Source organism: Rhamphochromis sp. 'chilingali' (assembly GCF_963969265.1).
Source record: "Rhamphochromis sp. 'chilingali' genome assembly, chromosome: 7".
Lineage (NCBI taxonomy): Eukaryota > Metazoa > Chordata > Actinopteri > Cichliformes > Cichlidae > Rhamphochromis > Rhamphochromis sp. 'chilingali'.
Genome location: NC_137934.1, coordinates 12,322,048 through 12,346,083, shown reverse-complemented (window position 1 = coordinate 12,346,083; position 24,036 = coordinate 12,322,048). Strand labels below are relative to the sequence as shown.

At 39.5% G+C, this 24,036-nt stretch overlaps 1 protein-coding gene across 1 annotated transcript in view; it reads right to left on the bottom strand.

The window, feature by feature from the left end:
• iqsec3a (IQ motif and Sec7 domain ArfGEF 3a) overlaps positions 1-5,825 on the bottom strand; it is a 123,779-nt gene extending 117,954 nt beyond the window's left edge. The window contains exon 1 of the mRNA XM_080886942.1: positions 5,119-5,825. Within this exon, the coding sequence (XP_080743068.1) occupies positions 5,119-5,714 (596 nt within the window). The 5' untranslated portion in view covers positions 5,715-5,825. The remainder of the gene's footprint in view (positions 1-5,118) is intronic.
• Positions 5,826-24,036: the final 18,211 nt, after the last annotated feature.

Here is a 24,036-nt window from a genome sequence, read left to right as displayed (position 1 = left end):
TTTTTGCACTACAAAATTAATTTTCTTGTCATTTTAATCTTCAGGGGATTTTTTTAATCACCTACTGGGTAAAGAATCCATAACTAAATTTGTATAAGCTGCTGAAGTGAAAACTGGATGCATCCAATAAGAACAAGCAAACACTCAAACATCCTGTACACATTTTGCTCCAGCTCTATCCTGATAGAAAAAATAAACCAGCACTGACAAGTGGTAAGTTGAGATGCAAAGGTATCCGACATTTATTATGCCTAAAAGAAGATTTGCTGCTAATGTAGTGTTTTTCAAGTCTTCTTGACCACTCCAAACACTCTTTCACTGCAAGCTACATTCACAGACACACTTCCTAAGGACCCTTTGGCAAGCAGGCTGACTGAACCCCCCCAACTTTCCAAATAAGGGATGACCTGCTCAGCCTCCTGTGACACAATCACCCAAGAAGCATTCAGCATTCATCAATTTAAACGCTCATTGTCACATATCTTTAGCAGTCTCTTTGGCTCTTAACCTTGTGTTGGTTGCACAGTGCTCTTGTAAAGTCATGATGAAGAATATTATTTGGAGAAAAGGCAGACAATAAATTTTGATAAAAGCAAAAGTCTAGCCTTAGAATAGAGATTTAATAGGATCAAGGCTAGCGGGCCTTTAAAGTGATGGCTTAGGTGTTAGAGCATGAACTGTCAAGCTCCAGGCTCATTGATCTGAGAGCATCAGAACAAGGAGCCGAAGTGGCATCCAGCAGGAACACGGCGGGGTTACTCTAATGTATGCTACAATGTATTTGTGAGTGTATGTGCGTTCACTGAAATCCCAATCTAGAAGAGTTATGTGAAACCCCCCCCCCCACACACACACACACACACACATGATTTTCCTGAAGGAGACGGTCGCAGGCAGGAAATGGCATGTGAAATGTCATACATTCTGCTCTCCAGTTGGTGCAGGCCCGGTAGGAGGGAAAACGAGGGCACGGTGGGTGCAGAGGGAGTTGCAGCCAATGTGGAAAAACATGCAGGCTGCCATGTGGCATGTCAGGGTTTTATCTGCATTAGTGAGCGTTTTGTGTGTAAAGGCGAGAGGCCTATTATATCTGTAAGAGTGTGTGGGAGGTACAAAAAACGGTAGAGAAGCACCTGGAGCTAAGTGAGAACTCAGGGATTTCCACCTCAGTCGCCCCTATGAACACAAACGCACCACCTCGCCTACTCTTAATGTCACTCTCCTCGATTCCCTCCTGAACATACGTTTTAACACACACACACATACTTGGCAACCCCTATACAGAGCAGGCAGGGTGAACTGAAGGTTCCAGTTCAGTCAGGAGATGGTTTAAGTGGTGGAGAGCCTGATGGTTTGAGGACTGGTCTGAATACTGATTCAGACAGCAGAGGTGGTTCCTGAAGCATAAGCTGCTGATTAAGAGGGAAACGGGAAGTGGGGAGGGGAATGATGATATGAAGGCATGTGGAGAAGAGGAAATTTAAGAGAGGGAGTTTGAATGAAGGGTGGGAAAAGACAAGCAGATGGACAGCTGAGAATGGAAAACAAGTAATGAGGAAGGAGTCAAAGATTGGGAGAATATGAACAATGGAAGCCGAGAAAGTTGGAGGCGCAGTTGACGGAAAAAGGGTGACGAGGAAAGAGGTGTAGCCAGGATTGCTGCGTTTAGATCACACAGGCCCTTTATGAATCTGCCTCAGACTGAGTAACACAATTGCAACACTTCAGACTGTCTTTCTGAGAAGTTACTAGAAACAACTTTTCAGCCAAGTTCGACGCTCAAAGCTGAAAACAGCCTCGATTCGCAGTGCTAAAATAATGAAGGAGGCGAGAAATGCATGACGGGAGCAAGCGAGCATTTAATTTTTAATTTAGAGCTTTGCAAATGGATTTTCTGCTGTCTTTTAATCAAACAAAAACACCTAGTTGAGCTGGGAAAATGGCGGCTAAGCTGGAAATCCATTACATCTCAATAGTCAAGAATTATTTGTTTAATTCTGCAGCTAATGCAAGAACCTCTTGATGCTATTTGGGTTATTTTTCCTGAGATTTCTATGCATCTGTTTTGTGCAACTGTGCAAAATACGTGCATGTAAATATAGTACAAAAATTTATTTCAAAAGACATACTGAGATACCGTGAAAATCCCTCCACATCAGCACGTTTGACTGCTAATTTCAGCTTGTTTCTTTGGAAAGCATACCTAAATGTATGCTTTTATAAATAAAACATGTTCATTGTTTACACTGATCAATAGGCATGTGAACTTTGGGGAAATATATTTATTTGCTTTCTTTCCGAGAGTTAGATAAGATCAATACCACGCTCATAATGTAAAGCTACTGCAAGCAGTGGGGCAAATCTGAGTTTAGCAGTATCACTGAAAACAGCAGAAAACAGACACCCTAGTGATGTCAGGAAGAAAGCCTGTACCCTGTTCTTTTGCTTAAGTGTGTGGCGGGCTTCCCTCATCATTTATTTTCCACAGACTTCTCAGGAGAAGCCACTTGTTACACAACACTTGCTGTGTGATAGGAATAACCAGAAGTCACTGGCCAGCAAATAGAATAGATAAATATACAGGTACATTTACATGCACGGCTTATTAGGATGCTCGCAATGTGTCCCTGTCACCCTCCCATTACTCGAAATGTATCTATTCTCCTGCAGCAGTGACAGCGCAACGACTCACAATCTTGCCTGACCGAGATCAATGCTCTAAGTGGAAATTACGATGCTGCTTCACGTCTCGCGCATTTTATGTATCACCGCTTTTACATTAACAATGGGATATCGTACCATACGCTCTTTTGAATTGTGTCCATCTCATCATCTCTCTGTCTTGTTGTTCATCACCCTAGTGGAACTGTCAGGGGGCATGGTTACTGAATCAACAATTGAACCTACTTACTGAATCACATGCAATGTGTACAGTTCATACTGTGTGAGTTTGTGTGTTGCTGATTTTGTGTGTGTGTGTGTGTGTGTGTGTGTGTGTGTGTGTGTGTGTGTGTGTGTGTGTGTGTGTGTGTGTGTGTGTGTGTGTGTGTGTGTGTGTGTGTGTGTGTGTTTGTGCATGTGTGGGTACCATTCCTGCCCTGCACTCTTTAGAAATTACGACTTAATGGCATGATGAATCAATCTGGATTAACAAAAACAATGCAAATGCAGCCAAGTGGAGCAGATGGGGCTCAGTGCAGTGCGCTGTTTCTGTAACTGTGCGGATCTGGAAGAGTCAGTTCATGTGACCTTGATTGCAGGAGGCAAACAACATCAGCAGCACGGAAACCTCTGAAGCAACTCCGGCGCTTTTAAATGCGAAAGGTTTGCAGGTTTTATTGTTTTACAACTTTGAATCAAAGGGGATTTTTGTAACGCCGATCAGAATATGCCATGTGAGCCCTGCAGAACCCGTGAGCTCGAATGTATGCTGTAAATGACAAAAAGGTACTGGGAAAAAATGATGCAAATCAAATCAAAATCAGTTGCACTACACCTGCAATTTTGTGGAGGATTTGTTATCCAGCAAGAAGGTGACACAGAGGAGAAACTTTAAGATGCACAGAAATGGCATAAAAACAGTTGAAATGGTCAAACTAGTAATCTATTCATATAGATGCATACTAACACTCATCAGTCTTCTCTGTACATTTTAACTAAAGCTGCATAAAAGGAGGTCACAGACAATATGTATTTATTATACCTTTATCCATCATTTGTATTGATTAATTGATATAAGATATGTAAATATTTGATCTTTGACCTTTTACCGCCGTCCAAAATTTCAGCTAATGCAGACAGTATTTATTTTCATTTATTAATTTTTGCTCCATTAATGTATTTGTTGGTGAAAAGTGGCTGCAGAGCCAACGCTTGTGTCTTTGTGTAAGTTATAAGCAATTTACTGTCAAGTAAGACGAAGACAAGTAGTAAATAATCAGTGTGTATAGAAATAGCTGCTGATGATTTACATTTTGGTTTATATGTTTTATTTGCGGTAAAGATGCCCATAATTGCAAAACTTCTATAAAAAGCAGAAAATTCAGCTTCAATCTGACGTGGCTGTTAGGCGATTTATAAACAGCCCCAAAATGTCTTTCTATCTTTGCTTTTATTCCTGCTGGATTGCTCCTCTTGTGTGTTTCCGTTTCTGTCTTAATGAGGAGTGTGCTGTTTTTACCCACAGCCTGCACTATCAAAGTTCCATGTAGGTGTGTTCCAAGCAAAATTGGTGACATTTCGTCTCAGAGTCAGTGATGTGCCTTTAGGAGTTGCTTGATGTTTTAAGATGGGTGTTTACGATGTCACCAGGCACTCCTGGCACCTGTGAAACTGCTACCTCAGCTGTGCCTAAAAACAGATGCATTTTAACAGATGCATTCCACAGTCAGAATGTGGAAACACGAGGGGGCAGAGCGCTGTAACCTCATCTCAAAGAGAACAGCATGTAAACTGCATAAATGAACCACATTTCAGTTCTACTCTCCTGAAAAAGAAAAAAAACGTCCTTTCCACTGTTTGGTCGTGCAAAGGTGGTCACGTTCTACCTTGGTGCAAAATTAACCCAAGTTAAAATGGCAGTCTCGGTCCTTGAAATCAATATCCATTAAGTATTCATTTGATCTAATGGGAGCGTGACTGAGAGTGAACAATGTGAAAATACAGGAGGAACTTGAATGAGAAAATTAGGCCTCAGCTTGAAAGCGGGATGTTAAGTAAATCAAAGTGAAATCACATGGAGTCCAGCACTGAGCTCATACAGACACTGTGGTCTGTTATAGTGTGTGCGTGCACTGACTTGACATGATGGCTACTTAGGAAGGGACTCTATATATGCTATATTTAGCCTGGAAAAACTGCAATAAAATAGGTAACGTCACAGTAATGTAATATGTAGAACAAATTACTCAGGTCACTAAATCTGATATTCATGAGAGGCAAGAAAGTCTGCAGATCTGGGGAAGTAATGTCACCTGTTTGACACAGAGCAGTTTCTGTCATTTTAATTAAAGGTCATTTGGGAAAAGGCACATTATTATCATTATCATCATCATTATTATTATTAATGTTACTAATGGAACTTTTTTATGCAGTGCACGCAGCACGAAAGCTACTTACTCCGCTTTCCTGGCCAGACCCACTGAACGGCAGAGAGTGGTTGGAGTCTGCGGAACAAGCGACTTGCAGCAGGGGCTCCTCTTGTCCTCCTCGGCGGAGTCGGGGCTGGCTTGGCTCGCTTTGGGCGACTGCGGCGAGGTGGGAACGAGCTGCAGCTGCTGTGGGTGGTGGGAAGACGGTGCAGGAGGAGTCGGGTGCTGCTGCTGCTGCTGAGGCTGGGCCGACAGACCGGTAATCTGCTGATGCTGCTGCTGCTGGGATGGTGGTGGCTGCTGCTGATGCGCCTGCTGGCCGAGATGAGCCGCAGCTTTGTTGCTTCCCGGGTGTGGGTGAAGGTGGGCCGGCGCCTGGGGACTGGCGCTGCGGTGAGTCGGGTGGTGGTGGTGGTGGTGATGGTGGTGCTGAGAGGGCTGCTGGACGTAGTGATGGGGGTCCCGCAACTGTCGGTTCTCTCCGATCAGGTCCTCCACCTTCCGCTCGAGTTCGTCGATGCGCTGGCGCTGTGTTTGGATCAGGCTTTGCTGGTTCTGGACGATAGTGGTGAGCTCCTTCAGATAAAGAACGGCTTTCATTGGATTATCCAGCAGGCTCTCCATTACTGACTGTAGCTGTGGCAACGCGCCCGGCTATGTTGACTTCTCCTTTAGCTGGTTCTGGAGCGGTGATCGGTCGATGGGGCCTCTGAACAGTGCGTAACCGAGATGCTGTGGCGGCAGTCTGACGCCTCTACGCTCTGGTGAGGTTGAGTCTCTCTCTCGCTCTCTCCCTGTCTCTTTCCCCACCCCCCTCTCTCTTTCTCTCTCTCAGTACTTTGCAAGGAAACCAGAAATGGTGCTGATGCAAGGGGGGATCAGCATCACCGGAGTCCGGAGGCGGGGCCGTAGTGGACCAGTGATGTAAACACGCAGGGCAATTAATCTAGCAGCTTTCACGTTAAACGTGAAAGCGTTAAACGTGAAAGCTGCTGCCCAACCCACAGGCAACAGTCCAGTCAGTTTTTTTTTTTTTTTGTCTTGTTTCTTTCTCCCTTATTCTGTGTTTTCTACTCTCTCCCCACGTTTTCCTCCCTTTCTTTTCTTTTCTATTCTTTTCTTTTCTTTTCTTTTCTTTTCTTTTCTCTTCTCTTCTCTTCTTTTCTCTCTCTCCTCAATGCCAACTAGCTGTTACAAATGGCTACACCTCCCTGAAAAGGGAGTTTTTCCTCCGTACTTTCACAAAGTGTTTGCTCTAAGGGAGAAATTGCTTGGTTATTAGGGTTTTCTCCAGATATAGGGTCTTATCTTGCAGTATAAAGTGCCTTTATATTATATATAAGCAAAACTGAACTGAATTGAAATAATACTGAACATTAAGACAACCATTCACACTCATGCCCACACCAGAAGGTTTGAACCCAGAACCTTCTCTCTAGAAAATAACAACGGTAAACACTGCACAACTATGCTACCCAGAAATTAAACATAGATCTTCAATTTAAACCAATTAGTGTCTTCCATTTCAACTCTATTTTGAAAAATGAGCCTTTTCTTTCCATGAGAGATTGCAAAATTGTTACTTATGCCCTTGTTTCCTCTCGCTTGGACTACTGCAATTCACTTTATGCTGGTCTCAGTCAGTCTGCTCTGTCCCCTCTCCAACTTGTCTGAAATGCTGCTGCTGAGCTCCTCACAGGCACCTGAAAAAGAGATTATATTACACCTGTTTTACATTCTCCCCGCTGGTTGCTAGTGAGCTTTAGAAACAGTTTCAAGATCTTCCTGTTTGTCTACAAAGCCCTTCGTGGTATCATTTCTTCCTCCATCTCTGATCTTTGAAATCAGGTAATATTTTATCATAATAAAAGCTGGGAGTTGCTGGATGTTTCGACGTCAGCATTTGAATTAGATGCAATTCCCTGCTCACTATATGAATGTGTGATGTGATTAGTATCGCTCATGGTGATCTTTTTGTCACACAGCAGTCTTTGTGTTTTAGATGGTGGCTTTTTTTTCTCTTTTGGGCGGCGGGGGTGGGGGTGGGGGGGGTGTTCCTCTTTCTGGGTTCCAAAAGAAAGGCACAGTGCTCCTTACTTAGCAGCACAGTGATGATTTGATGAAATAATCATGTTCACCACTTTTTTGTTTTTATGCAAACAAATCTGAAGGTTTGTGCTGTGTAGATGGCAATGACCCACCCACCCCTGAATTGGATCAGGAGCCGTAGGCTGATTTTCTGTCTCCATCTTGCTTAGTCTTTGAAAAGAAAAAAAAACAGTCAACAAAGCAGTTAGCATACAGCAAACTTGTGGAGGTGATTCCTGGCACACATTAAAATGCATCTCACTGAGAGTGTCTTCGGGCGGTATTCAGGAGTTGCATTTAATCATTGCATTTTCATTCACTGAAAATGTGTAGGCGAACTTTCTGTAAAGTTTTTTATGGCCTAATTAGTTTTTTTCTCAATTGTTTGCTATTCAAATACAGACGGTTCTTTATTAATCAGTTGAAGGTTTTATAATTCACCTCATTATTGACACCTATTCCTCTGCTGGAAGTCTTGTAGTGCCCCCTTCCACACTCAGCAGCTCTGTGATGTGATGAACTTTCTTGAACTTGATAAGATCAGCTATTCTCTCCAAGGCAAATCCCAAAAATTCTTGGTTAAGTGGCAGCTCTTCCTGAACTAATTTAGTTCATTATAACCCCCATCTCATGACAGTGACCCTGTTCTAACTCTAACCCTAATCTTTTGTCCATCCTGTATTTATTGACCCTTTTTTAAATGTTATTTATTTATTTATTCATCAATTTCCTTTCTTTTTAATTTGTCTCTGTGCAGTTGTTGTTTTTTTGTTGTTGTTGTTTTTTGCTTTCTTTATTAGACTTATACTATATTAAAGAGAAGATTTAATATGCTCTATTAAAGGTTCTTTTATTTCTTGGTTTGTGAGAAAGACTTTTTGCTATGCCAAACCATGTCTCGTCTTTTGTTCCCTCAATAAATATGTTGAAGAGAACAAAAAAACTCAATTGTTTATTCATTAATCACTTTTTATACACTATATTGCCCAAAGTGTTCACTCGTCTTAAAAATGCATATGAAATTAAGTGACGTCCTATTTTCTGACTATTCTTCCAGAAGAAAGTGTGGGGTCAGACACTGGCTTGCAGTCTCTGCTCTAATTCATCCCAGAGGTCAGGACTCTGTGCAGGCCAGCCAAGCTCTTTCCACCAAACCTTTTCATCCATGTCTTTATGGACCTTGCTTTGTGCACTGGTGGGCAGTCATGTTGGAACAGGAAAAGACCATCCAAAAAACTGTTCACACAAAGGTGGGAGCATCAAATTGTCCATAATGTCTTGGTATGCTGAAGCATTAAGAGTTCAAGCTAACTCCTGTAAAACAACCCCATGCTACAATCCCCCTCCACCAAATGTTATACTTGGCACAATACAGTCATGTTTCCCTGGCAACTGCCAAACCCAGACTCATCCATCAGGTTACCAGGAAGAGAAGCTTGATTCGTCACTCCAGAGCATCTCATGTCTCCACTGCACTAGATCCTATAGGCAGCATGCTTTAAACCACTGCATTTTGTGCTGTTTGCGCTTGGTGATGTTAGGCTGGATGCAGCTTCTCGACCACAGAAACCCATTCGACGAGCTCTCTACCCGCTGTTCATGAGCAAATCTGAAGGCCACATAATGTTCAAAGGTCTGTAGCTATTGAGTTGCCGTCGTCACCAATAACTTCCACTTGGTTATAATACCATTAACAGCTGACTGTGGAATATTTAGTAGCAAGGAAATTTCACGAATGGACTTGTTGCACAGGCAGCATCGTATCACAGTACCGAGCTGGAATTCACTGAGCTCCTGAGCAGCACCCACTCTTTCACAAATGTTTGCAGAAGTGTGTCACAAAGTGTGTGACACTCACCTGTACAGGAGCGAAAATAACGATATGGTGTGATTAATGCTTTTTATGAGATCAGAGGAAAAAGTGAACTGGACTGTTTTTTTGTCTCACAAAGCCAATTTTAAAACATTTGATTAAACGTTAGTAAAACAGCTTAGAGAGAAATATAAATATCCTATGACCTTGAGACAGTGAAATATTATTACTGTAGTGGTGAGCCAGCATGAGTGCAGCCAGGCCCTTCCTTCCATATGGCTGCTTTACAAGCTGCATGAAGTGAAAAATGGCTTTCGCGCTTGACCAGCGACACATGGCTGAATAGAGCCAAAAATGAGTTTTGTGGCAGGATTGTAAAAAGGGAAATAGTGCCAGTAGTGACTTTGGAGCTGGGCTGACATCTGCATGGTGCAGCCCCCTATACTTATTACGGACTCTCTGCTGGAAGAGGTGCAACCCACCTTTAACACCAATTATCTCACAGAGCAGTCTGAGGCCTGAGAGGGTTGCGCATCCTTGATCTGAAGCGACAAGGACGGGACACAAAGCGTGACATGAATAATCAAGTTACCCTCCATCGACAGATGAGGAAATGCTACGTGCCTTTAAAAAAAAATTGACAAAAGATAGATAAAAAACATCTCTGAACATCCCATTTTTAAACACCATACAGGCATCAGGAGATCACTGATTGCAATTCCCAGTTCAAATTTCACATTAATAAAAGAGAAAAGTTTAAAAGTCGGTTGGCATTGTTAAAGTTTTGCCCCCTCATCGGATCCTCCTCCAGAACATCTAATTTCAAAGCTGCGTTATATCAATATAGGCTTACTCCCCAGAGTCCTGATGTGTCTCGGGTTTGTTGCTAAGTCGAAAGTAGACCAGCTGTATTCTCTCTCATTATTCAGCAGCATTTGATGCAGAGTCTAGCAGACGGAGACGAACTCTTGTGAACCCGAAGCAACATTCAGAGAAACTTTAAGTTATCTGTGTAAAAAAAAAAGTGTCATGCAAGGACTCTTCGTTGTTTTGAATAGCCATGTCACTCAGCACCTACATACATATTTAAAAAGTTTCTCCTTCAAGTAATGCCCCATCCCCTCCCCCTCCCCCCAACATCACTGCAGCATTTACAATGATTTCTTACTCTTCTCTGATCTCCAGACTCCACAATGAACGAAAGCTGCTCTATTCTTCTGCTCTTTTTGGGACAGGGTTTCTCATTAACACTGATAAATGGCTTGTTGCGTGCACTTGACTGGAGTCTGAATATGTGTGATTTTGCACCTCAAGATGACTTGGCATGAAATGTTTCAGGGGAAAAAAACACATTAAAGAAGGAATGAATTATCAAAATGGAGCTTTCATTGGCTTGGTGTGCTCGTAAATTATACCACAGAGGCAATTTCACATTGTAAATACCTGATAAAAAGAGGAAAGTTAAACCCTAATGGAGTGAAGAAAAGACTGAAACATTTTTCAAGGACTTTAGAGCATTAACGACATTAAAAGATGCGATAAGAGCAACCGACACGATAAAGCAATTAACGTCAGGTAGAGATTAATTACTGGCAATGATGCACTTCATTAGTGACGCTTTGCGGTGGTGCCAGTACAGATGAGCAAGTCAGCAAGTCACTGACACTATGAGCATCTGGTAAGAACACCACATTTAAAGGGATTGTTTAGTATTCACACACAGTGCACCTGCCTACAACAGTTAAAGGGTCTTAATTTCAACGTGAATATTATTACAGGAAAACTTTGGGCTCTAAAGGTCATCCTTAGCATAAACAAAACCAAGAGTCAAAAGCAATGCAAGCTGCTCTGAAGCACTACTAAGGCGCAGCAGGGCATGGAGTAGACTTCTAATGTCAGTATGTTAATATTCTAAAAAAAACAATGTTATGCTAATGATTAGCGGATATAATGTTTACCCTGTATACAACCTGAGGCAAGTCAGTGTGGTAACATTTGCTAATTAGCACTAAACATAGTGCAGCTGAAGCTGATGGGAATGTTATTCATCTGATTAAAACCAAAGTAGCAACAACATCAAATATGGATGACAGGAGACACAATAAGATAATAGAAAAATTAGAAAGAGGTATTACGGAAATAGTTTATATTAAGGGGCAGAGGTGAGCACACATGCAGCACCATAGTTATGCAGATCTTCTCTTTCCAAATTAGGAACAAAGTGAAATTCTGCACTACAATTGTGCATCTTGACTGGGGATTTGGAAGGGCATAACCAATGGTGGCAAAGAGAAGACAGTCAGGTCCCTGTGCCCCCAAAGTGCCTTTCCAAAATATAATAATATACCACCATAATACACAAAGTTTGCCCATGTGTCTGTCTATCAACTCCTACATGATCAAGAGTTGAGCACACAGGTACATCATAGGTCCCTAAAGGTTCTTATCCAAATCAGATTGTATCATCATGTTTCTTAGCAACCCTCTGCTACAATTACATGTTTTCTAGTATTTACACTATATCTATAAAACCTTGTTAAAGAATTGTGTCATTGCAACATCATGTTTTTTTTCATTACAAAACCATCCCATTTAATCCACAAAACTTCAGTTATGCATCGTTCTGTATTATGAGGTTGCCTTGCAACCACCTTGCAATGGGTTGAAATTGCCTGTTTTTTGACTTTGTGCAACTACAGCAGTAGGATCGTATCATTTTAATTATTTATTCACAAAATCTCAGGCTGTGTAAAATGCAAATAAACAGAAAGGAACAGTTTGCATTTCTCATAAGTTTTGGGGCTCTTCTGTGTTCAGTGTAGAAAATAGAAAACATCAAATGTTTAAACTGACATATTTTAATGTTGGGTCATTTTGAATTTGTAATAACATCTGAAAAAAAATAAATAAGAAAGGGCAAAAAAAAGCTGGAAAAACAAGTGGTACTAAAAATAAACAGCTGGCACATTTTGCAATTAATTAGGTTAATTGGCAAAAAAGAGCATCTCAGGAAGGGAGAATCTGCAAAACTCAGCATCTACAAATTGTGAAAAAATTTCTGAAAAACATTCCTCAAAGTAAAACACTTTTTATTACATGTCAGGCATCAAAATATTCAGAGAATCTGGAAAAATCAATATTGAGTGACTGTCAACAGGCACGATTCCTACATGAAAATCACTGCATGGGATCAGAAACACAGTTCACTGAGCCATGCATAAATGCATGTTAAAGCCCTATCATGGAAAAAAAAAAAGAACCCATACTTTAGCACAATCTAAAAAGGCCCTGTGGCAACTTTTTTGAAATTTGTAGCTGCCATAAAACTCAAAATAACTGATTTTTATTTCGTGATTTTCATGAATTGGTGCATTTTTTTTGTTTAATAATTTGATATGTTTTCTATTTTAATCAAATGTAGGTTCATGAGATTTCTGTTTTTACTGACATTTAATGCAGGATTCAAACTTTCTGCAATTCAATTTGTGCATGATGTGTTATACTGTCATCATATGCCCTAGGAACCATGTAGTGATGATCTATAATTACCTTTTTTTAAATTTATGCACCTCTTAAAAGCATTGTATCATTTGAATGAACGGGAAAAATTGGATTGCACTATGACAACATTTTTCTAGTATATAAAATGTAATAATTGCATGCAATGGTATAAAATTGTAGAGATCACCATAAGGCATTTCAGTTCAGCCTGATGGGAATGTGAAGAATTTAAACATCGAGTTAATTAATTTAAGTAATTTAACTTCAGGAGAAGTGTCTAAAGAAACAGCTGTATAAACAAATATGTAACATATAGCACAACGTGTGTGTAAATGGTTAGTATTGTTAATGTTATCCATCCTCACAAAACTGAAACTAACAAACCTATTAGATAAGCAGAGGCGCATGGTTCTTAGAGAAAAATAATACAATATAACAGTCAAAACAGAAATTGCAGTTATCACTCTCAATCCATACATGTGCAAAACATAGGATTTTATCATTTATAAGATTTTTACAAAAGTAAACTAGAATAAGGTCACAAAGTCACATAATATACAATATTACCAAATATTCTACTAAATATTTCCACAGTCAACTGTTGGTGGTATTATAATAAAGTGGAAGCTATTGGGAACGACTGCAATTCAGCTACAAAGTGGTAGGCCAAATAAAATCACAGGTGGGCGTGTGCTTAGACACGTAGTGCACACAGGTCACCAACTTTCTGCAGCGTCAGTCGTGACAGACCTCTAAACTTAATGTGGCCTTCAGATCAGCTCAAGAACAGTGCGTAGTAAGCTTTATGGAATGGGTGCAGCCAAGCCTTACATCACCAAGCGCAATGCCAAGCCTTGGATGCAGTGGTGTAAAGCAAACTGCTACTGGACTCTAGAGCAGTGGAGATGTATTCTCCGGAGTGACGAACCATGTTTCTCCATTTCACAATCCAAAGAATTAGTCTGGGTTTGATGGTTGCCATGAGAACAGTACTTGTCTGATTGCACTGTTCCAAGTAGTTTGGTGTATGGTGTGGGGTTGTTTTTAGGAGTTGGCGCAGCCCCTTAGTTCCAGTAAAAGGAATTCACAATGCTTCCATACCAAGTCATTTTGGATAATTTCTTGCTGTCAGAATCATGGGAACAATTTTTTTTAATGATCCTTTCCTGTTCCTACATGACTCTCCAAAAGTGCACAAAGCAAGGCCCATAAAGACATGGATGAGTGAGTTTGATGTGGAAAAACCTGACTGGCCTGCACAGAGTCCTGACCTCAACCCGATAGAGCACATTTTGAAGTGAGTGGAGACAGTGAGACAGGCCTTATCGCCCAAGATCAGAGTCTGACCTCAGAAATGTAAGTCTGGAAGAAGGGTCAAAAATTCCAGTAAGCACACTCCTAAACCTTGTGGGAAAGCCTTACCAGAGAAATGTTGAAGATAGGATAGTTGCAACATGTGCCCTGACATCCCACTCATATAGTGTACTACATATGAAGGCAGAAGAAACAACACTTTTGTCAATATGGAAAATTTGATTAAAGATCTGTGATTTTTAACAACAACCAGTAATTTGTGTAAGTAAATTATGCAGTTATTTATTTAAGGCTCAAATGAAAGGATGGTAGGCACGATAGGATGGTAGGAAATGAAGAGTTAAAGTGAGAAATAAAGGCCTCAACTTGAAAAACAGACCCTACAACTTTTCCATAGAATGGCAGTCGAGAGAGTTAATGAGACCGTGCTGATAATGTTAGATGAACAGTTTGGATCATCAGTCATCTGTATTAAAAATTTCAGGTACAGAGGTATTTCAGTGGATAATTGAAGACTGACAATGCTGGGTAAAAGCCAGGGAGTTGTTAAAGTTATTACAATTCATCGTGAAGAACAAAATAATGTTTACAGCACATTTACTGGCATAATTGTCAGAATGCGTCACTCAGAAAAGTTTGTTACGTTTGGGTTTGGTGCATTGTTTTAATTTTGTTGCCACTTGTTTTTTTGCATTTATTTTTGTTTGCCAGGTTCAGCAGTGAGCAGAGCAGGGGCAATTTTAGCCCATTTTTGGAATGAATCAAATGAATCAAAGCACCCCCAAAGATTTCTTACTTTGCTGTTTGTGTGACACACTACTAAAAATATAAAAAACATACAGTACTTGGTTGAGACGTAACATTTTAACAACAAAAGTATAGATACCCCCTTCCCAAAATGGTTTGTTCCAGCTCGCCTCTCCCCTACTCTGGCTCTAGTGCCGTTGCTGCCAGAGCGATGGTGGCTGAGACGCAGCGGAGCGGAGGTGTAAGTGCCTGGCTTAAAACAGGACATGTTAACTGCATTTAACCTTCAGTTACTCTTTATAAAGTTAGGTAGGAGTCAGACCATGTTTCTTTTTAGCTGAAAAACATTACACCCAGGTAACCTGCAGTGTTGAAAACGTGTTTTGCGACAATGTTTGCTACCCTACAATCCGTCCTACTGTGTAGTAAAATCAGCGACATTTGACTGTCCTGTTGCTCCCATTGACATTTATACAGCCTATTTAAAATCTAAAACTTAAAAATTGTCCGTAGCCTGCTGGTGTTACCACTGTCCTGTTTGAAATGGAATGAGAGAAGCTGGTTATTTTGTCATGTGTGCATGTGCCGATATGAAACCCAGGAGCAACATTCAGGTAAAAGTGTAAGAACAAATGATCCGTCAATAAAGGATAATGTTGGATCAGTGTTTCAATATTTCTATATTTCATTAGATGTTCATGTGGTTTGGTTATTTGCCTTTTGGTTCAAAGTACACTGAGAGAGGCCTTTTTTTTTATTAGTGATCTTAATAATTTTTTTTTTCATCTAATTGAATACAATATATTTTTGTATGATTATCAGTCCAAAGAGGGAGAGAGGAAAGAGGGGAACATGAGGAGAAAGTGCAAGGTCAGGAAGAACCAAGTAAGAAAACAGACAAGGAACAGTGACAGGCAAAACAGAAACTGTTAAACTGCTTGAGAGAGTTGACCACCAAAAGTATTTGCCAACTTCAAGGTGAGGCGACACAGGTTAAAATGAAAGGAATAAATCTGCAGAGCCATAGTAGTATCTGCAGTAAAGATATTTTCATACATTGTACCATAGGCAAAGTTGCCTCCATTTTTATAATTTTTTTTTTTTTTTTATCAATAATTTGTACATTTCAAGGACCCTATTTTTGGAGTCTATTTTCATATATCTGTATTGTATTATACATACACATTAAAAGTGAATCTCTGTCCAAAAAATGCACTCAGTTTACTTTTTACTCACTATTATCACCATTCATCATTTTCCCCCAGTAAAGTAATTAAGGTTAGGATGTGTGTATGTGTGTTTTTTTTTTTTTTTTTTTATTCCAATGCATTCTTCTTTTGCAGCATTTAAATAACCTTGATCAGATTTGATGGTTTTGTTACAGACTTTTTAAAAAAAAGTGTTTTGCTTTTCTTTCACAAATGTGGGATTAAATTGTGTTAAAATGTACAAAACAATGATGTCATATTTTGAGACGAGGACCCAGGCACAGAGAGACTTGATGAATTTAAGAATCTTATGATTTAATAAAGAAATTTGCTGACTTGCATAGAGATGGTAAAATTATGATGACTGATAACGGAGATGGAGACAACAGATGATGAGGCCAGGGAGGAACAGGGGTTTAAATGCACCAAGGAGACATCCAGAGGGAACTCAGGACAACTGGAGACATTTAAGGATGCAGGGACTAACAGAGACAGGGAAGAAGTGTCATCGTGACAAGTAAAGTTTGTCTTGCCTGGCTGAGCAGCTCTGGGTGCTCAGCACCCCCAAAGCTCTGATCCTAGAATCGCCCCTGGAGCAGAGAGATTACAATTTTAGATTTTTTTTTACTCATTTTTATTCTGCTTTTAATTGTTATTTTCACTTCAGTCTAGTTTCACTCTGTTTCCAGAGTTAGTTTACTTTTTTCACATTTCACAATTTTTTAGGGTTATAGGATATATTAAAGGCTGAGATCAAAAATAAAACATGAGCCATTTATGGCTGATAAAGGTCTACGCTAAAATCCAAGACAGAAGGAAACCAAAGTCCAAGAAACAAAGTACTCAGAGAAAACACACACAGGAAGCAGGGAGGCACAACACAACAAGGTTTAACTGAAAGTCTGGGGTGTATATACAGTATGCAAGGGGAGTGGAAACAGCAGGGAAACAAGAAACATGTAAAAAATAGTCAACATTCAGCAAGACAAGAAATAAAACTAGAAATAAGGCCGCAAAGTCAAGCCTAAAAAAAAAAAACAATCATTATGGAAAGAGACAAGAACTGAATACACATAATTTTGACACAGAAAGATACAAGAGGAAAGGCTAGAAAAATGAGAAACAACTACACAAAATGATCCAAACCACAATACTAATAAATAAAAATGGTCTGTATTTGTATAGCGGTTTACTTGGTCCTAAGGACCCCAAAGCGCTTTACACTATGCACAATCATCCACCCATTCACACACTGGTGATGGCAAGCTACAGTGTAGCCACAGCCACCCTGGGGCGCACTGACAGAGGCGAGGCTGCCGGACACTGGCGCCACCGGGCCCTCTGACCACCACCAGTAGGCAACGGGTGAAGTGTCTTGCCCAAGGACACAACGACCGAGACTGTCGGATCCGGGGCTCGAATCGGCAACCTTCCGATTACAAGACGAACGCCCAACTCTTGAGCCACGATCGCCCCTAAATATTACAACTAGATAGCAACTGAAACAAAGAACTAAAGGGACAGAAAGGAATATGACAATCAAATATAATTGACATACAAACCATGAACCAAATAGCATTTTAAATAAAAGTCCACAAAGATTCTGGGGCTAGGACCCAGGATTATGACAGATACATATGGCAGTTGGTGTGTGGATCTTTCTGTATAGCTCTACTGCTGCTACAAGAGTAGCAAACAAAAATTTCTATTTTAAATCTCTATTTAAGATTATTTTTAAAAATTAATGGGAAACTGATTTGAGGAAAACCAATTCCAGACCCAAATTAGCCAAATATTTGAAGAAAGATTTCCACCTCTTCAGAGTGTGTTAGACATTTTGTGGTGCAGTTTGTAGTTGTACATCATCTTTATTGGTCTAAGGACAAATCAAAAATCCAGACACACCTTGATCCTCCATGTGACCAATGCAGAGGGCTCCAGCTATAGTTTTACATACGTTTTGATTATGTCCAAAGCTATATATCATATGCCAATGTATTTTTTAGACTTTCTCTAAAATATATGGCCAAATGGTACATTCATCTCTGCTGATTTCACTTGTTTTTTTTTTGTATTGTTTTTTTTACATATTTCTCTTAGTGAGCATGATGCTTGTGATTTCCTTGTCTTCGTTTCTCTATTGCCCAGAAGACTAATACTTTCTAAATAGAAGGATTCTCTGCCCACCATGTTTTGCCACTGGAAGAAAGGTAATGCCTCATTTTCATCTAGAAAAAAATATATATCATTAGAGGATCTTTTGGGAAATTGTATGTTATCTGGCAGCCATTCACATCCTTTGTGTGTGGCAGCTGTTGTTATTAGCACATAACTGTAATGTTATTAGAGTACTGAATGCATAAATGACCATTTATTTTTATACATTATTGAGTAAATATGTCAATGATGTCTGACTATGTTCGTGTCCTTGAACTGCAATTCTAGGGGTAGAGTGGGAGACGTTTGATAAATGGGTTCAAACTGGTTTATGAAGGTCGGTATTATATTTTTCTGGCACGAAATACAATAAAAAAATGACCTTGATAAAATAATGTCAATGCTTATATTTATGTTTTTATATTAATATTGCCTTGATTGAGCCACATATGCGTCTTTTTATTGTCTGCTGTTTTTGGTATTTCTATGGATATCACTCTTTATCTTTTACAGTTTCCCTTTAAAGAATGCAGCGACTCAGCCAGAAACATTAGGAATGATCATAGGAACAATGACTACTTATAGAAATTTATGGCAGTTTCTGGAGTAGTTCGATATTTTATTCCAGATGAAGCAGGCTGATAAAGCAACACCGCCACCCGAAGAGCAGCCATGCTGGGGAGCAGAGTGAGGGCAGAAATACTGCAGACTCTTTCTATAAAGTGCACTGCTGAGGTGAGTCTAGGTAAAATCCATTATTCTTTATTGATTCTCCAAGTATCTCTACACGGAGGAGGAGATGGAGATAAAAGAGGAGCAGATGAGTAACAGAGGGAGTTTTAAGCTTTGTTACAAGTGAGATGTGGGTTATAAAAAAAAGGGGGGGGGGGGGAGGCTGGGGTTTAATGTTCTTAATATTTTGTAGATTCAGTTTAGTCAGCAGTTTTATTTTGTCCCAGAGCTGTCAGAGGTTTCTAAAATATGGAGAAACTTATTTTAATACCCACAGAGACCTCTTGAGGTTTTGGAAAACAATAGCTTACACAATGTTTGGTACTGTTGCAAGAAAAAAGAGAAAATTTGAGCTGCCCTTTTCCAGCATTTTTCATCCAAAAATATCTATTAATAATGTGAGACAGGCTGTTCACACGGTTGCTCCAAGGAGACCTGAGGCAATGCAGAGTCAGCCTGTGAAGTTTCTCCCTGTGTGTCACAGGGATTTGAATCCAGCAGCAAATGTCAGGTTTCCCAGAGATTTCCATTCATTTTAAAATGTCTCAAATAAAGCTGACACTTTATTGCATAAAATTAAATAAAACTCAATTAAACCAATATATGTTATCAGAACTGTCTCCTTAAGTTAAATAGTAGATACTCCAATTTTAGTTGTAGGCCTTTCAAAAGCTTCCACCTGATTAAAAGAAGAGGAATCTATATTGGCTGGATGTTGTTGACTCCTGGCCAGCTTTGGTGTCCAAAACCAATACCCGTCAGCTTCTTCTCCCTCCCTATTGGCTCACAGGAGATCGATAGTGAGAAGGCGGCAAGGCCGCAGGCACGGATTGTAGATGAACCTAAACCATTACAAGTGACAGGAGGAAAAGTGAGGATGTGCTGGATGTACAATGGCTGCTTATATTTAGTGGAGATAATATGTTCTGAAGGTCTTTCTTAATAAGTCCCTGAAAACATATGGCATTGTGTGGCACTGTAAATCTTTGCTGGGAACAGATAAAGATTTTTTTTCTTTCTTTAAAAATATATAAAGAAACAAATTCCAAGAGTCCATTAAAAGGTGTGTTAATTCTGCATGTCGCAGACGAGAAAAAGTGTGCAGCTGCTTCAGATATTGACTCACTTTCCTCTGTGATTTTTTTTCCTCGTTGTGCGGTGAATATATAACAGGAACGAAGACAGACCAAAGCACGCCAAGGGTGTGGTGGTCGAGGCATGGCCTGCTGTGAACAACAGCTGAAGGTGATGAAACAGCCCTGAAACAGCTTTATAGAAGATGAAATAAATACATAACATACTCAGATGTGACAAAAGGCTTCTCACTCTTGTCTCTCTAATGTCTCCCATCTGAAACCTCATGAAATATCTAAGCATTCATAAAAAGATTTAAAGAAAATCAATGTGGACTAACTTTAACTTTTCTTCTATATATTAAAAGGAAAGCATGTTAAACTGCCCAACTTTACAGCAGACATACAGTAAACATGTTTACAGCCTGATTCATAACTATTTTTTTGTCTACAGACAATATACTTATTTGTGAAGGGCGAATTTATGAAACACACCTGTGAACTTTACTAAGCTTTGAATTTACTGACAGTTGCCTTCCGATGCATAGCTGAATGATAGGCATTACCTCGGCTAACAGTGCTCTTAGTGCCTTTGGTAGCTTTTTAATCCAACTGGCTGACATATAATATGGTTTTTCATATGGTTATTTCTAAAAACCAAACTAAATATGGTCACTTCCGAGTCAAAAAACAATGGAAATGGCCATAAAGCTCAAACTGAGGCCTGGAAATCCATAAACTAATAGACAAAAAGCTATATCTATCTTTTATACACAGTCTGCAAGTTGTTCTCATCAATGCAGTGCTTTAACCTCTTTTGTTTTTTCACAGTTAAGTACCCATAAATGTTTGTTTTTTTTATTTAACGCCAGAATACTTTAGCATATGAAGACTTTGACTCAGTGACGACAACATGGCCAGGTCCTATATCCTTAATACTTTTTTTGACTGAGGGGCACACGGTGCAGTTTGCCCAAGTATGTGCGTGTATTTTTATGTCCATTTAAACCCTTGAATCCACAAGTTTAATTCTACATTAAAGCTGCTTTTCTGTGTCATTACCTCCAAATATAGACTATCGTTTAGAAAAGAAACAGGATTTGCCTCAAGCTGCTTATTTGACACATCACCCCAGGAAGCTATGAATATATACAGCTTCTAGTTAGTGCAGCAGAAGACCAGAAGCTAAAGAAGCTTTACATAAAGGAAGGTTGCTAGTTTGCACCCTCAAAGGAATGGGAGAAAGTTGAAATGGTGATTTAAATGAATAAAAAAATATTTAAAACACTTTTTTGCTTTGCTATGAGTAAATGTTGCAACCCTAAATTCAGTGACTGACTGATAACTTTGTATGTAAAATGTTTACACTTTGGGGCCACTTAAGGCACAAAGCACAAGACAACCTTATGAGAAAGGCAAAATGATAACCTTGAGATAAATACAGTAAAAACAAATAAAACCAAAAAGGCAGGTGTTCCCTGATTTAAGGCTGTATTAGACAGACAAATATCTGGCATTATGTCGCATTGTGAGAGAGGCTTTAAGGCCTGCCTTTTAAAAGTTTCACTAACAAAATTGGCCTGGAACAAAAGAAAAGGACAGAGTTGACCTACATCTATCAATCCACCAATCCCTATCCTGTCTTAAAGACCTTATAGTATTATAACAGCCCGCTTCTCTCTCAGGCTGATGGTTTATTTGTGATTCCTGTGGTATTTAAAATTTATATATGCAGTGCAGCCTATGATTTGCTATCATTGTGCAGTCTACTTACGTAAAGCTTGATGCTGTGCCCAAGTTTATTAAATCCAAGTTGCACAGTTTGATTTGGAATAAGTGAAATTTCAGAGCCTGTAGGCATTTCTACTTCTCCAAAGGTTTTGTGTTCCTCATAAAACTTTCCAGATCATTGTCTTTCCTCATTAGTTTAACTGTTACCCAGCTAACCAGCTTCACACCAGGTGGATAGTACACTTTATTAGGTTATTAAGTGCAACTTTATAGCTCACCTCCATGCTTCCTATTTCCAAAGCATCTGCACATTCTTACAGTCTTTCAGTTCAGTATAAGCTACCGCAGTTCAGTATAAGCTACCGCTGTTTTATTAAAACCTGCTTGTCTGTTACCGTCCTCCCAGTTGTCTGGATTGTTTGTCTGATTCTTTCTGTCCCAGAGTTCCAGACTGTCGCCTTGCTTATTGATCACACTGCCTTCAATTCAGCCTACTCTCACTGACTTTTTGCATTTTGTTTTTCTTTCCAGTTATTGAGTAGTTGCAACAAGGTACTGGCTGATAATAAAATTTCATGATGTTTTATCTTTAGTACAAAGTGCTTTTCCGTGGCCTGTGGGCTGAATGTGCCATACCGCTGAAAGAAACTTAGACAAGACTTCATACAAAGAACTGAGCCTGAGAGTCTCTGTCATAGGGCAGTGTGTCTAATCATCAGACCACCCTCTGTTACCATCAACCCACCCCTGGTCCCTGCAGCAATAAATGCAACGCTTGTGCTTTATGTTGAAGATTAATGGCATCAATCATACCTCCTCATCAGGCCACACGCACATACACATTGCAGACACTGTAATCAGCACTGGCATTTTATTTTTTTTGCAGATTAACGCTCATTTTTTCTTTTCCTTTGGGTTATTCTGTGAGTGAAATGAACTGGCACTGCTTAGAGCCACAAGAGTAATTATTTATTGTCAGGCTCTGCTACTTCCATCTTAGAACTTACGAACTGTATTTTACTCTGTAGAAGAACATGTGAAATAGTGGGAAGTTTCTTTAAGTTAGGCTAGTTTCATTGACGTAATCCAGAATCACAGAGATGTGAGCCATGGGCAGGACCTGAGCCGCATTCCCCAAAGACATGGAATGAGGATAGACTAGTCATGATTAGTCTAAGCTTATTCCTGGCACCACCACCACACTTTAGAAAACCGGTCTCCAACCCCCGGGCCACGGTACCAGTCTGTGAGTTGTTTGGTACCGGGCCGCGAGAGCTGACGCTCGGGCGGGAAATTTATGTTTTTTATGGGTTTTTGTCGCTTTTTATCGTTATTTTTTTCAATCGTTTTTATCATCTGTTATGAATAAATCTTCTTTTTTGGTACCGGTACTAGTTTTATTTTGTTGTATTTATCCGTGACACCTTAAAAGCCAGTCTGTGAAAATATTGTCAGACACAAACCGGTCCGTGGCGCAAAAAAGGTTGGGGGCTGCTACTTTAGAATAAAATTAATGTCATGTATAGGTGACATCAATTATATTACAAATTAATTATATATTAGTGCTAATAGTATTTTTTAAGCTTTCTGCATTGTATTTATTAACTGTATTAAGCCTTTAATGTACATAATATTCACCAGTTGTTTAGAAACCTTATTAACAATAATAGATTTTTGAATGAGAATATGTCAATTTAGTTTCAAGTAAATTTTCAAAGCAGTAATTACTTTTCCCAGCAGCGGATTTATTAATGCTGTTGTGAGCTGCCACCAAGTGGCGCTGATAATGAAGTGCAAGCGGCACAAACGTGCTAACATGAGCCATGACTAATGCTTGGATGATTTCAAAAGTGCTCAAAAAGCTTTCTGACCTTTGCACTTAACAGTCATCAATATGTGGTGCTGACAAGTCGGCTGTCAACATTTGTGGTATATGAAAATAGGCACTGTCTGTTCCTTTACATAGACAGAGAATTTAAGCCTGTTTGTTTTGTTTGTTGATTTGTTTTGATTTTATAAGATTAGTTTAAATGTAGAAACCATTATAAAACAGCTCTTTAACAACATAAAGTGTCAGCTGTCCTTTACACGCAACACTGATATGCTGCGTGCAGCCCTATCAGCTTTATTTAAAACACACACAGATGTTTCTAGTCCATAAAAGTATAAAAACAGACTCACCACTTCCAGAAGTCATGAAGCTATTACTGGTGTTACTGTCACACCTCAGATAACAATGTCTGGCTTTCAGCAACCAGACAACCCAGTCAAACAAAGAAGCAGTGCATGAATGCATGAAATGTCTAGGATGGCAGTGTTAGTGGGCTTCTGAAGCTTTCTGGAGCTTTGATTTATAGAAGATGACATCATGGCTGAATATATTCTGTCAAAGTCTAAGGTGGAACATGTGCTGGAAAAGCCTCTTTGTTTTACTTCTGCCATTAAACTGCTTTAAATGTTACTTGTCATAATGAATCCCTGTTAAACTTGCTTTTTCCAATTATTAAATGCTACTGTATGTCGAAAGCAAAATTATTTCCAAGTTGAAAAAACAATTTTAAAAAAGGAGCCTTTTTTTTTTT